At 34.8% G+C, this 16,281-nt stretch overlaps 1 protein-coding gene across 1 annotated transcript in view; it reads left to right on the top strand.

The window, feature by feature from the left end:
- The window catches only part of SGCZ (sarcoglycan, zeta), a 227,451-nt gene that overhangs the window by 173,497 nt on the left and 37,673 nt on the right, over positions 1–16,281 (top strand). Inside the window, exon 4 of the mRNA XM_009884990.1 lies at positions 1,112–1,234. Coding sequence (XP_009883292.1) covers positions 1,112–1,234 — 123 coding nt within the window. The remainder of the gene's footprint in view (positions 1–1,111; positions 1,235–16,281) is intronic.

The raw sequence follows: 16,281 nt of genomic DNA, 5'->3' as shown, positions 1-16,281 counted from the left end.
GGCAATTCCTCATCCAAAATTAGTTATCACAGCTTTTATATTTATTATATATTTTGATTAGATGAATTTGCATATTAAACTGAAAGTTGGTGTGCTTTACAAACCTATATGCCAGACTGATAAACTGAAATGACACGGATGTATTTCTTTGTCCACGATGCCTTTCCCATAGTTTTTACCCATATACATTGATGGATCATTCCAGATGTACATTAGAAATCTAATTAGGGATCAATGAGAAAAATGTCAAATAATTATACTCTGAAATCTTGTCATTTGTCTTACAAATGCGTTATATGCAGTTCATTGCTTTTCAACACCATTTTCAGAACTAAAGTTTTGCTTTCGCTAATTAATAAAATAAAGTAAAAATTTTCAGAAAAAACTTAGCAGACAAAACATTGAAGAATAAGGAGAAGACCTGTAAATTGAAAAGCTTAGTAAATTTAACAGAGTCTTGGTATCTGCAAACTTTTTAAATTGTACTGTTAGTTGCAATTCCATAGATCTGTTTGATTTCAGAATTATTTTAGGGTTTGGAAGCTTTGAGACATTGGGAGTTTTGTTTCATATAATATGAAATAAATCGTGATATTTCATCTTTTTTGTTTGGTTTGTTGGCTTTTTTAATTTTGTTGCTCCATTGCTCAGGTTTGTGGCAGAACTGGATGAAAAATACCCTTTTTTTCTGTGTTGATGTCTTGGTCTTTATGGAATAAGCTCATATGTTATCTTTTTTTTTTTTTTTCCATTGGTAAGAAACTGCAATTTAAGCTGAGCAAACCGCAGAAGGTTCTGTCTGAATTTGCATTTCAAGATCTCAGAGTTTAAGTACATTCTAAATGCTTGTATTGACTTCCACACATAACACCGAAATCGCTATTTTTCATAGTTATTTTAAACTCTATCCTGATGTGCAGTATGAAATAGTTGCTCTGTAAATCTATTTAACAGTATTTTACAATACAAATTACCAACTAGACTTACAGAAAGTCGACTATTTTGTAAAAGCCTCATGTACTCTATGTATTTTGAGTATTCCACATAAGCTGATGATTACTTTTATTCTTACAAAATCTATTAGATGAAACATTCTTTTCCTTGATTTCAGGAGCTGATGCTGTGGAGGCCCAATGTAAGAGATTTGAAGTGAGGGCAAGTGAAGGTGGAAAAGTATTATTTTCTGCAGATGAAGATGAGATTGTCATTGGAGCCGACAGACTGAAAGTAACAGGTATGGTAATGATAAGTTTTCTAAATGGATGAAACTTTTTTTTTTTTTAATACCCTTAGTAGTAATTAGTCTATCGGTCTTCTACAAAATTTTCATCTGCTGGAAAGGAAGAAGTCTTCTTATCATCGGTGGTTGCTTGACCAACCAAAAAAATATTGCATAACCTAAAAATGAATTCCTCTAAAGGCAGATTTTAATTTAAACTTTGCAGGACCAATTATGGTAAAAATCACCCTTATCACAGTGATTTGGCTTTCATATGTTGCCATTAGTAAAACAGTGTTTTGTTGTATTTTTTGCCATTTGTTTAGATAATGCCCCTTTGCAATGATAAAAACTATTGTTACATACTATGACCTTTGTTTTTTCTGTATACAAAGTATCAAGTCTAACTTCCATGTGGATTAAGGGTACGTACTCTGCTTTACTTTAAGAGGCTCATCTGAAGTGTAGTTAAGTAGAAACCTCGTCTTGAATTGAACATTGGTTCAATAGAATAAGAAAAATAATTCTCACTGGTATTTTACTGTCATCAATATATATATATTTGATATTGGAAATTAGAAATGTGTTAGCGTATAAAAAAAAATAATCAGTTACCTAGGTTTGGTTTAGGTCAATGCTTTAAATTTGACTGTTTAATAAAATCTTATCTGAACTTGGACTGGACTTGAGCTATCCACTCATAATAAGATGGTTCTGGTTTATGATGACCATGATAAAATATCCCTTTCTGGTCTGTAAAACTAAGAAACGCATTAATAGCAACTTTAAGCCTTTTAAAAAAAGAAAAAAAAAATAGTAGGTTGTTCTTTTTCCATGTAATGCTGGATATAGCATTAAAATAGATCTAGGAAGTCCAGGGTCAAGCTATGACTGAACTTACTTCATAAGCCTCGAGAGTGTTGCTTGCCAGTATGTGTGGGATAACTTCTCTTCCTGTTTCATTCCTATCTGACCTCTGTCTCTCTTCTTTAGCCAAACACTCTATTTTGATGCTGCTAAACCAAAAAGAAAAGGCTTTTACAAGAAGGCAGTTTAGTGATGTTGAAGTATGCAGTATAATACACTAAGGTTTATTGGTTTACCAGATTTGGGGTTAGGAGAGGTAGATATTAGTGTTTTGCTGAGTCAGCAGCACTCTTCATAGATAGTAGTTGTACTAGAATTTTACCATACTAAAACTTAAGACAATAACTGGGTTAACACAAGAAGAAAAAAGAGAATCATACTAAATCCTGCTAGGGATCAGACTTGATCAAAATATTAAACAGTGAGAAAGTTAATCCTAAACATACAGTTAACACAGGAAATTTCAAAGCATCTCTCGTAAATTAAAAAATAAAACATCTTACAAATGGCACTGATGATTAGATTTCCTGCCACTAAGAAATGTAATCACAAGTTGTAGATGTCATGGTAATTTTTTTTATCAGACTTCAAAGGCAAAGCACTGCTCAACTGTCTTTGACTTCGAAGTGGCTCGAGTTCCAAAGCACCTGTTGACATCAGTGGTACAGAAAGCAGAACAGCTAATGAAAATGTATTCAGTGATGCTTAGCATAGGATATACGATTATTTCTTCTGAAAAGAACAGGATTTTCTTCTTAATTCTAGAAATACACTTGACTGTATATGTATTTATATTGAGCCAGCCACCTCCCCTCCCCCCCAGTTTAAGAGAAATTATTAAAAAAAGAAAGTAAAGTCCAGGAAAACCTATGTTAGTGCTGCTTTGATATATTCATCTGAGTTTCAAGGATTACTGTATACTTGTTGAGTCCCACCAGAGAATCTAACTACTAGAGTTGTTGGTACAGTAATTGATTTGCCTTCTGTGGCTAATATGAAAAATAAATCAGAGTTAGGATTAAATTCTCAATGATATTCTTTCATTGAACTAGAAAAATTATTTTAGGGTTAAAACTATAAAAACATCGACTTCAATTACTTGCACACATATGAAAAAAATAAAGATTAAGGCAGCATTTAAATATCACAAAGAAAATATGCATATTGGAGGATTTATCAGGTTCTGAATATTGTTATTTAGGTCATGAAGCCAAATTAAAATTATGTGCTATTGAATAGTCTAATGTACAGTATTTTGGGCTGTTTTTTTAGAAAAATATGTTAAGGTGTTTTGTAAGTGTAATTTGAAAAAGTAATTTATTTTTTAAAATCACTAGAAAATTATTGCAGTCTTTTGTGTTTATTCAAAGGTAATTTAATGAAGTTGGAAGCATTCTTTCTAATCTCTGGATAATCATCTTCTCTTTAAATCAGATTCATTAGTAAACTATCTTATAATGAGGCTATAAAAGGCTAATTTCAAAATTTTATGCGTTAAATCCCTAGGGCCCGGTTTAGGTTAACCCCTCAGTTGTCTTGTTAGAGGAGAAAATATCCCACAGAATGAAGGGAAGAGTATTAGATTTCTAAATGAATGAGCATTTATGAAAGGCTTAGAGAGAATAAGCTCATATCCCAATTTCTGTATTCCTAAGGTTTTTTCAGCATCAGTACTAATCTGCAGCCAAATAATAAAGCTATAATGAGACATCTATGCTTTACTGTTGACTTCGTTCTAAAGCTGAAATTATTTAACATTGATTTCCCAATGGAGACTAAAAGTTGTATGAACCATGCAAGTAAAGTAGTTATTAAAATAAATCTCCCAAAGGTCAAAAAATAATAATTCTATCTTCATGGATGAATAAAATAACAAAAACCTTTCTTTCATATATTAGCTCTTTGAATTCTGTCCAAAAATTGTGTGATACCTTTAAATTCTTCAGCAAACACATGAAAGGTGATGAGTCCCTGTGAGTTTCATTGATCAGGCTGCATTACTCTAGATGATAGGATGGGACTGATGAAACCTGGCAAGGCATCATAGTGTCAACATCAACCAGAAGTTTTTTTGTGTGTGTATTTTTCTCAAGCCTGTGTTTTGATAGTCACGGTGCCTTGGGGTGAAATAGGAAAGGAGTTATGGAAGAACAGGGAAGACAAAAAAATGAATACCAAAAAGCAAAAATAAGTTGTGCTTATTTGGAGATAAAACTCTCGCATGTAGATATTTAAGCATATTTAACAATGAAAACCTGATTCTGTTTTCTTGCTTAGCTGTGAATAGTGTCTCTTTGGAAACACTTTACTGTGAATGAGCCCAATAAATGGTACATTTTGATAACTAATTTTCTAAAGCATACCCATTTCATGGACATTTATAAACCACTATGACAACGTGGGATTAATTTTATATGATATTTTTCTCAATTCAGAGGAATGCTTTTGTAATGCACAGCTTTAAAAAGCAATCTATTATAAAGCATTATAGGAAACTCTTGATTAATAAAAACTTGAAAGATTAAGTTTAAAGCTTCTCATGGATTATTTTTGCAGCATTTTTGTTTGTAAATTTTTATATAGGCAGCCTATTCCAGGGAAAAAGGTGTAGTAGAAAGAGGCAAGTAATCCAGATATCAGTGTATTTCCAAGATAAGAAAAATATGAAGTTAGAAGTAGTACTTTTTGTTTCAGAGATATTGCAGCTATATATTTCCCTATTAAGAGTCTCTCACTTTAGAATTAGGCAGTTGGCTGATTTAATTTACACTTCTTATTCTTCCGTCCATCATTACTTTTGCTTTTTCTTTTAGCTGTGTTAGCTCTTTTCTCCTTTATTATTCAAGCAAAGAAGAAAAAAGATTCAAATTTTTCTTTGTTAGACAGCTGTTAGAATTGCAGCTGACTAATGCCTCTTCGTGCAGGGGTGTCTCCTGCCACCAAGCTTAACACGTATCGTGGAGCTCTGTAGGGAGGGAAGAGAAAGGCATGATGAAGTAAACATATTGCCAAAGACCTGGGAAACAAGCAGGAATAAGCACCTGAGTTTCTGGTGGACTCACAGGTTCCTTTCTGCACAAGGTTAAACTTTGCTCCATCCCTTATATTCGCCCTGTCCCAATGAATGGACAGTGTCTGTAGCATCGTGGAGTCTTCTTCACTCCATCTGCAATGACAGAGCAAGAGTATCTGTTTCATTATGACTTCTGTTATTTAAATCTTAATACAAAGTTTTCTGCCCTTTGCTTTCATCTCATATTTCTTTTAATTGCAATATTATCTCTATAAGATATTCTTGTGGCAGAACTTGAAAACATTGTATTGTAGGTAGGAGTACAAGCATATATCGCAACCCAGCTTTATGCCTGCCGGAGTACTTGTGAGAAAACAGATTAAGAAGACCTAGCTCAATAGACATTTTTCTGAGACACTGCTACGAAAGAAGGCTGTAGTTCTTTCTATAAAACTTTCTCTGTATGTCTGCAATAGTATAGTTTGTCTTCCTCTTTTTTCTTAAACCAAACTTGTAGTTAACAGCTGTATAAGAAGCACTAAACAAAAGTGGAGGTCACCTAGTTATGTTCTAAGCAAAACACCAACTTTTTTTGATGAGGTAACTAAGGTATTTTTGTCCTCCTGAGTTTGAGGTGGTTTGCTCAGTGAAGGCTAAAAACACATTATCATAAACTTTTTTTTTTCATTAAACTTACAATATGAAGATTTTGGGTTTTTGATGAGTGATTCTCTGATTTTTGAAGGAGAAGAAACTTCAATTCAATTCTCACACTGTCTCCTACATGTTCTTCTGATCTATATACTTAATTCCGACTTGGCTATAGTGTTCTTTATTTAACCATGATTTTATCTCTGACCCTTCTTCCAAGACTCATAAAAACAATAGCACAACTTGATTTGTTACAGGTTTAGGTACCTTCTTCTAAATCAGTTGTGCTTGCACATGTGGGTTTTATATTAATCATGTCAAAAAAAAGGCAAGGTAAAAATGAATTTTCAAAGTAAACCATATAGGTCTTCCATCAGAAGCCATTGCTGGTCTGTAGTCAAATCCAATTATGTTTTCTAGATGCAGCAAATAAACTGTATCACTTCTTATAAATAACCCAGTCTAGATTGTTTGGAAAATATTACTTGCCTTCACATATAACTAATTTGTTTTGTTTTCTATTACTTTCTTAACTGCTGGCTTATTTTCTTTCATCCCTTATTGCTGCACATCTGTGTTTTGTGATCTGTTTTAGCACAGGACCTGATGTCCTTTCTGTATAAACCTGAGTTTTATTATAATGATAATTAATGTTAACAGTGATATTTTTCCTCTAAAAATAAGTAAGACACTAATTAAAGACTTGTCAGTTAATGATTTGCCAAGATTTTAGTAATAGTTATATAGAGTTCAACTGCTTCCATAATTTATTGAAACACAAAAATTTTCAGATATGTGGAGCTCCGTGTCTGTATTGTGTGAGCTGATATAATTAGCTGAAGATGACTTTTTTTCCATACTTCAAACATGATAATAGATCTCATCATGGGAATTGCAATTGTAATAAGGCTTGTACATAGTTGCTAGCAGCCACAGAAAAAATGAGAAAGAAGAGGCATAAAAACTTTACAGACCATTATGACCTCCCATGAGCCTTCTTCCTTGTCAAATAGCAAAGTTATGTAGAAAGGCTGAAGTCAGAGAAGGACAGGAGATAGCATACTTCAGTTTTAATGGAAATTTTCTCAGATTAGTAGCAGGACAGACGTAGGTCAAAGCTACTTTGACACCAGAGCAGTGTCAGGGAAAAATCTGTGAAGGGCTGCAAGTATCCTTTTCATTAAACAAAAGTATATGCTTATAGTGTGTTCAGTATGGCTTTGATCAAAGCCATTTACTTCACTGGATGAAAGATGAGAGCCTTGACGTATCAGGGAAGCTTCGGAAGATGCCTACATTCTTATATTCTAATAATATCCAGAATTAACATGCAGAGGAGTACATCAGTACCTCAGTTTTGATTTTAAGATTATGCTGTAGGACTGTGAGTCTATAGAGATATAGAAAGGTCTTCCAGAGTAGTTAAAATGAAATGATAACGTAGAAGTATGGCTTATGGCTATAAAAAGGAAATATGACAGAAATATGAGGAAATATATGTGAATTGCAAATTAGGTTGGAAGAGCAGAAATAAAATATATATAACAAGTACTGAAATGTAGAAAAATAAATGATTATTTGATGTATGTTGTCATTACAGTAGGCTTATATCTAGTGCCTTCAGAGACTGAATAGGAATTTCAGTATGAATGGGAAAGAAGACCTTGGATTTGCCACTTTCACTTGGTGGATTGTCGTTCAGGACAGTCAGAGGTTGGAGAGTGAAGTGGCACAAGATGAAGGGAAGCACTTAATCACTTTAAGTTGGCTTAGGCAGCCAAATTATATGACCACAGTAAAACTACTGTATTTGATGTCGTAGTAAAAAAGTTAAACCTTTAAGCAGATATGCCAGACTCTCAGTACCCTGAACACTGAATGAACCAGGATTCTTTTATCATCATCTGTCAGTAACAAAAATGCATTACATACATAGAATTCCTGTGTTTCCTCAGTAATGACTGCAGTAATATGAACACCAAAATGTGCTGGATGAACAAGCTTTCTGAGAAGCTTATTTAGACCTCAAGGAAGCACTTAATGTCCAGACTTGTCTATAAGAGAGCTCTGATTGAAAGATAATATTATTGCAGGTATCCACTTGGCAACAGAGCAACCTGTCAGAGCATTCCTCTGGAGGTACAACTTCAGAGCTGACTACAGGCATATATATATATATATATATATGGGAGCTCCAAGCTGTCTATGAACTGGAAGTTTTATAGGAAGGCTAAAAGTGGTGAGACTACGTAAATAAATTTCTAATCCAGGACATTGCACAAATAGATTTATATTTTCTAGTTAAGGCTAGAAGGCATCCAGCCAGCTCAGATTACAAGCGGTGTGCACTTACATCAGCCTGCAGGTGACCGTGTAGATTGTTAGAGGACTACACTGACCTAAGGATAATAACAGTTTGTTTGCAAAAGAAAGATTTTGGGGTTTGGCTCTTGAACAAAAACATGCCAAGGAACAGAATGATTGGTCTCCGGAATGTATGTAAAGAGAAAGAAGCCTTGATAAAAGAAGTTTTTCTGAAAAGGGAATAGACCCAAAAGCAGATAAATGTGCAAGCAGTTCTGCCAGCCCAGGAAAATATGTTCAATTTCTTGCAGCCATTCCACTGAAAAATACTCAACAAGGCTCTTCTATAGACAGACACATAAATACTCAACAAGGCTGTTCTATAGACAGAGATGTAGAAGGAACCAGCATATAGTATAGGCAGGAGAAAGGAAAAAAAAAACAGCAAAATGACATTCTTTTGATGTTTAGGTAGAGGAAAATCATCCTTTACCTAGAGAGTCAACCTTTCTATAATCCATGCTTTTTGAATGCCTCTGCTCCCATATTAAACTTTTTTTTTCCTTTTTTCATGACATCAGTTATAAGACAAGACAGATATTAATCCTTTCCTCTCTTTCTCAGCTGTAATCTATTTAATTCTATTAAATAGGGCTTATGTTTTTGAGGTAATTCTGTACTTAGCTGTTCCTTTGCAGCATGCAGCCAGCAGCTTCCCAAAGTTGGTGAAGAGACTACTTTCTCTGTTCTGGGACAGGGCAGTATTGATCCAGAGACTGATCCTAACTTCCGGATTGAATCTGGTTTTCAAGTTAAACCTTTGACACCAAAGTTAAGTTATTGGATATTTGTGAACAATGTAAGAATGAATACTTTTTGGAAAAATTGTTAATATCTGCATCATATTTCCAATCATATTCCACAGTCACTGTTAAGGACTGTGCAGAGTCCAGAGATGCAATTTAAAGTAGTTCTGATTTTGAAGGGCCTGAATTGCCTGTTACCAGGCAAACCCATGTGGCCTATATAAGGGTTAAAGCACAGTGGAAAGTTGCCCCATTATGAGTAAGCTGAGATAACTCTTAAATCAAAGCAAAACAGCTTATTTGGATAACACACACTAAACATTCAGAAGGTTTTGATGCAGGAACTGGATATGAACTGGATTCAGATTTTGTACTGAAATTCTAACTGTTAAAACCTGAGCTAAGCCTGACACTCACATGTCCTCAGGCTTTTGGAGTTTTGAAAATGCACATTTAAATTACAGCAGTCAGACCCATCTTTATTTTTAAGACATAGCTACTCACAGGAGGGAAAGGTGAATCATAAAGGAGCTCTAGCAATCCCATTTTCTTTTTTTTTTTTTTTGCCTTAAAATAGTTGCTTGTGATTTATTTCTGCCTGGAAACAAAATTCTATTGTTGGAGATAAGGGTTAGGCTGCAATGGTTCAATGAAGAGAGTATTTGGCTCCAAATACTTGCCCTATAATGATGATAATGCAGGCCAAAAATATCTTGCTTTGTCCTGGAACAGGATTCTTATTAGATGCTAGAAGATGAGATCATTTGGATTTCAATTTGTAAAGCCTTCAGAATGGGAGTAATACTATTACATTTTTAGGAAATATTGCAGGCATTTGACTTTTCTCAAACAATATACAGAAGTAGCTTTTTCTGTGAGCTATGTAATAATGTCAGAACTGCACTTTTTTTCCTCTGAAACCACTACAAAGTGTCTTTTTTATTTTTACCCAATCTTAAGGCAATTTTTTTACCCAACTTTCAGTACAAGTTAAGGTATTTAGTAGCCGTAAACTACATGGTGAGATTATACAAGAGTATTTCATGGCATACATCATACTTTCAAAACTTATGTGAATGAAAGGGAAGATCTTGACTCTAAATTTAGGTAGAAAGTAGCAGAAAGAATAATTACAGAAATCCTCACAGGGAGGTACTGTTTGAGTCCATGGCAGTCAGAGTTTGAAACAAAGCTTTACTCAGAGGAAAAGTTCGCAGATTTCCACCAGTAACATCCTGGTCCTCACTGCTATCCATAGATCTATTTATAAAGCAGGTATGCAGTGAAAGCTGTGAAAAATACAGATTCAAATCATTTCTGCTCTGCAATACATCTCAAAGCTTATTCATAACAGACTCCTATATGCTAGGAATAATTTCAGCCACAGGAAGCAACTCCAGAAAAAAAAAAAATTATATCGCCCACAAAAATATGGCCTGCAGCCTTCAGCCTACGTTGTGAATTTAAATTCCTATCCTCATTGTGGCTAATGATGAGTTTACATTTCACAGTGTCTGACAGCATTAAATTCAGCACACCAAGACACAAACAGAATAAGCCATCATTTTGGCTCTAGAAAAATATCATCAATGTATATAGCCCTTTATATGGGAAGTAAAAGTATATAACAATATGGCCTTGCTCAAGCTTCAAAAAGTACAGAAGTGTGTATGAAGATTAAGTGTAGTTAGAAATGTATAAGGATCCAGAATCGGTGATGTAAATTCCAGAAGGAAGAGTAGCAAAAGTCAACACATGTTCTATAAAAGAAATGAAATTATATGTGGTAAGAATCCTCTCATAAAAAGAGAATGAAGCAAAAAACCCTTAATATCCAGGCAGAAATGGATGCATCTGAAGAATGTATAACTGCTCTGAGATTCAAAATGCAAATGGATTTATACTTCGTGGGTACTGATGAAAGGGCAAAGAACCTAGGTGGTAATGTTGACCACCAAACCAAAAAGATTATACAGATGAAGCTTTTTATTAAAAAAAAAAAGTCATCATTGAATGCACAGGGCCTGGTGACAGCATTTTGGAATGTTTGGGGACCTCTTGTTTCTTTTAACTACAGAGACAGACATCTGTTGGAAAAATTAAAAAGATCGAGATACAGGCTGTATGAAAGTTTTATAGGTTATAAGGGTGATGCAGTGTTGAAAAAGTAACATAAGGAGCGTTGCTGATCAGTGGGAAGGGACTGAGAATGTGACGGTGGAAGGAAATCTGAGAGAGGGCAACCACCATGTAACATTCCCTGTTTGAAAGTTACAGGGAAAGACAACAGCAAAATAAAATCAAATTGACTTCCAGAGGTCAATCTTAAAACCTCAGAAAATTCATAAGTAAGGCCGACAGGAGTTCTCATAAAAAAGGTTAGGGAAGATTTTTGATCACAAACTGAAGACCATCACATGATGCAAGAAAGTCAAATGTGGAGCTAGAACGTGTAAACAGGAGTAGAGCCTGCAGATGTTCTTCTCTATTCACGACTGGTAAGGTCCTCTCCCAAGTGCTTAGTCCACTTTGGTGTACCATTGTTCAGTAAACAACTGGATAGAATCCAGAGCTGAGAGATTTATTAGTTGACCAGAAACATGATCTCTGAGGGAAGAGAGAAAAAGATGGTGCTGTTGAGCTTGAAGAAAAAAATATCAAAAGGAATATGATATCAGTCTTGAGGCCTTGAGAAACAGCCTGTTGAAAAAAAAAGGAATGCTCTGTCAGCTAAAAAACAAGAGACAAAAAAAAAAGACTTTTTAATGGAAAGAATAGTGAAACATTAGCTGTACATAATGCAGAATTTCCTTCATTTTCTTCTACAGAACAAATTATACCAACATCTGTTGAAGATGGGCTGGTTGATCCTGATTTGTTTTTGAACTCAGTGATCACAGCAAGGAATCAGCCTTAGCGGAGGTTTTCTTTTTACCTCTAGTCACAAGCCAGCTAATGTAAATTCAATAAAATTTGTTCTTGCCAACCTTAAGAGTAATGTGAAGCTTTGCAGCTCTTTGCAGCTGTCACTGTTATAGGCAAGCACACATCTCATAAATTTCTGCATGTTTAAAAGAAGCCCTCTCTTTATTGATTCTATTTTAAATGTCATATGTAGCTGTATTACTCCTATAGAACTGTTAATTATTTTAAATAACTTTAAATGCTTATTTCTTATTGCATTTTAATACTTTATGACTAACTAATATTTTGGTCTTTTGTGAGCTTCTATTTATCAGAACAATCAGTCACTAAAGTAACCCTACCTCACACTTGAATTTACACCAGAAATTATAAAAAGTTCCTTTCCATAAAAAACAAGAATGTTTTTGTGGGAAAATCATTTAAAGTTGATAAATGTAAAATGCACATTATTTACGAAGTCCCTATAGAAAATGTGAAACTAGTAAATTTTATGAGGTTTAAATACAGAACACTTAGCAAGACTAGGTGGAGGTGGCAGACAATTTAACAAGGTCAATCAGGTTTCAGTAATGTCTAGAAGGTGCCAGTATAACAATATACTGGTTTTGTTCTATATGAGATACTGGTGGAAATTTATACTACATTAATTCTTACTATCCTGTGCTAGATACAGTTCTCTTCATTGTAGTTTTATTTATATTATAGAAGGGATTTTTTTTTAGTTTTAATACAGTGTTTAGTATGAAAAAATAGGTGGGTAGCATAACAAAAAAAAGAGATCAGTACATGCATTTGCACCTGGATCTCCACTTGCATCTCTAACTAATCACTCGTGAAACCTGTCAATTACGAACCTCTCGTTTTGACTTTTGCATAAAAGTGTTTCTGTTCAAGCTAAGTGTAAACTTCCTTTTTCTATTTTACAAAGTAAAACAATAGGAAATAATTTTATTCCCTTCTTAAGTTTTTTTCTTTTTCATTAAATAGAGGATCACTGAAGTGTCTCTGTAAATCCTGAGCAAGTCATAGTGCAATGAGGCATTATGAGAGAGGTGGAATTTCCTCTGCTGTAGAAGGAAGGGCATGTGTCGCCATCCAAGGTCCAGCAAGTAGTGTTTGTACAGCCATAGAACCAGCACCTACTTGCTTGGTTTTCTCTGCTGCCTTTCAGCATGTGCTTTCAGAGACAGGCAAGACTTTTAGCAGCTCTACTGTCTGCGGCTCTTCACAAATGGTTAACACCTTTGATCTGGATTGTTCCAGACAAGTCCTTCAGAGTTCTCATCCCTTCCACATGGCTGTTGACTAGTCACTGGTTGACCATTTCTGTCAATCAGTGACTGGTCACCAGCTTTATTTCTTTATGCCATAAATACTTGTGTTTCTTGGGATACCTGTCACTAAGATGAGCACAACACTTTCAGATAGAGTAGAACTTCATCATGTACTACTGCTTCTATTCAAGATTCTTCCATCTACCAGCCAAACCAGTTTTTCCCAGCAGGCACTTCTCCAGGGTGAAGTCTCCTTTTTCTGAGATCTGATCACCAGACAAGAATTTCAAGGTAAGTCTGAATAGTATATTGTATGTGGATGCAAACAAGTTTTCCCCTTATTTGAAATCTAACTAGACACAATCTAGTGTGAATGGTCTTGAAACTGCTAATTGCATTGATGGAGACCTTAGTCTGACTGAATTTGCCCTGACTCTCAGCAGAATTTGTCAGATTTTATTCAGCTATGCTATACTATGTTTACGCCTGGTCAGGTATTCCGAGCAAGAAACATATACTCCATAAGTCTTCTCCTCCTGCTTTGTCCACGCTTGTAAGAAATCCCTGAAGCTTTTCAAATGGGCTTCCCAGACCAGAGCAAGCATCTTGGGGAATCCCTCTCAATTTCTTCAGACCTCACCTAGTCTCTTTCTTTAAGTATTTAATTTATCTCTTCTTCTTACCTCTTTCTTAGACTTCAATTCATAAATTTGATTGTCATGTAGTTCTTTAGGTCCAGATAAGTTGAACACAACAGGGACAGTAATTTTATAGTCATAGGCCTGGTCTAAGGGCCCCTGGCAGCCTAGCCTCTCTAAGTGTATCGATATCACCAGACTCAGACGAGTTTCTCAGAACAGAACTAGTACATTTTTTAAAAGTTGTATTAAGCAGTTCCACTGTAGAGATGGGTGACTTTCCAGTTGTGAAACTTCTGTGAACAAACTGTATTTCTCTTGTATTTAATTGTTTGAATGTCAGTAAATAAGTTGTGATGGTGTTTTGATCATGACTACTTTTTTGTGAGTTGTTAGGACTTGAAATCCAAGCTTTTTTGACATACATCAGAAGTATGTTTGTCTCATTATTGGATAAGTTTAATCATTGGAATTTAGTTGCCTGTGCAAAACTTGTAGTTAAAACGCCAAGATTCATTTTGCCATACTCATTTTCAAAAAAATTGTGGTAGCAAATGTAGTTGCCAGTAAATGTATTCTAGAGAAAATTTATCAAAAGCACATATAAAACATATGATGTTGCTTCTCCATTCTTGTCAGCCCCCATCAACTGGGACAAGTAGCCTGGAGCTTGAAATCAGTGTAAGATTTGCCCATTAATTGTATAGGAGCAAGAATGAGCCTTGAATGAATAAACTAAATTGATGCTTAAGTTCACCAAAGCTTTTCAAAAGCAGCTATGAACTGTATATATTGTTAAAATATATATTTTTCTCATCCATGTTTTGTCATTTTAGTTGCCTCATTGGTTTGAGCACATTTTTCAGAGCTACATTGCCCATCCTTTGGGTTTGAATTTGCATGGCCAATAGCTAAGCATTCTGGCAGTAATCCTATAAAGCATTTAAATGTGTGCTTGAAGTTTGGTACACTGAGTTGTACCACTGAAGCTAAAGCATGCAATGAACTTTGCAAGGCTAGAGTAACAAATAGTTCTTAGGATGCTGGACTATGGCTGAGATTTTATTGAGACGCTTGCTTTTCCTTCTGCATTAATTAGCATCCCCATTTATTAATTTATAAATAATTTAGCAAGGACCTCTTCCTATTTCATATTTAAGTTCCTTGGGGAAAATTTATCTTTCCTCTGCTTTTCAATTAATCTACTTGCACTAGCATGTACTTTATGCCTGATACATTTCTAAAAGTCACTCTCATTAGTTTCATTGACTGTCATTTCTAATTGTTATTATTTTTTCCAAAAGAATTCAATCTTTATTCTTTTTTTACATTATTATTTCATACTCTGCAATTGTGCCTAACGTAGTGTGCAATTAATATTATATATTTTTTCTTTGAGTGGTCTCCTGTCAGGTCTTATTAACTATTTTCCTTTTACTTGAACTGAGGGACAGAGTTTTGGGATATTCCATTCCAGACCTAGGAGATCAGTGCTAATCTAGGAATGCAGGCTTTTTGGTACCTATGTGAATAAATGTTGTCACAATGAAGTATACTGGTCCAAACCGTATGCTTTGATGAGGTGGGCATTCCTAGGTATGATACCAAGCAAAGTTAGTGCCAAACTGCACTGTGTTTTGAAACAAAGAGCAACACTACAAGACACTGTCGTTTCACAGCATTAATTAATAAAAAGGCATTAGAACTGTATGAATGGAAGAACATGCAACAAATGTGGCCGGTTTTGATCATATCTTGGTAAACTAAAACATCCATGGTTAATCATGTTGGCATTCTAAAATAACATTATACAGCTACCCTTTTATCTTTCTGGAAAGACAATGAAAAGAATTTGGTTTGCGCCATAAAAAGGGGCCATTCTCTTGCTCTTCCTTCTGTGTACAGTTCCTCTTTGCATAGTGTATTTCCTATACTTCTGTTTTAGAAGCTAGGTGCTTTTGGTATGTATTTTTGACTTGACTTTTAAGTAAGATTCTATAAAGCGAGGGGAAGATGAGAAGGCTGCATGAGTAAGCACACTTCACGACAAGAAGAAGGGATAGGATGAATGAGCTTATCAAGGTAAAGCAACTAAAGACCTCACCTTTCAGAAATCATCATACAATAGTTGGTAGCCCACACTAAAACCTACATGTCAATGTTTCCTGATGGTATATATTACTTTCATAGATAAAATGAAGTGAATATACATACCATGAATTTTACTGTTTTGATGTATGAAGAACACTTGTATTGATCCTGTCAACACTTATATCAGTAATGGTATAGTGGAATATTTTTATCTAGTTGTTCCTACTTAGAAAGCATTAGAATTCAGTTTTATGGTAACTGTTCTTTAGCAAATATCTTGGTTTTCTTTGAAGCTACTAGATAACGTATTTGTAAAACATTTAAAACATATTTTGTTAGCGTGCTAGAAGACGACTGCTAGAGCATAGGTCCAAGCACACACCTACACACACACACACACGCAGAGGTGCCTTTCAGTTCTTCCAGGCAGCCTTATTCCTTTACAAATGCCAAAATGTCATTTAGCTCAAGTGGAGACTTTGCCCTTAAGTCA

Source organism: Charadrius vociferus, unplaced genomic scaffold, assembly GCF_000708025.1.
Source record: "Charadrius vociferus isolate BGI_N301 unplaced genomic scaffold, ASM70802v2 scaffold134, whole genome shotgun sequence".
Classification (NCBI taxonomy): Eukaryota; Metazoa; Chordata; class Aves; order Charadriiformes; family Charadriidae; genus Charadrius; species Charadrius vociferus.
The sequence above is the reverse complement of the archived record's forward strand: the minus strand, read 5'-3'. Positions and strand labels throughout refer to the sequence as shown.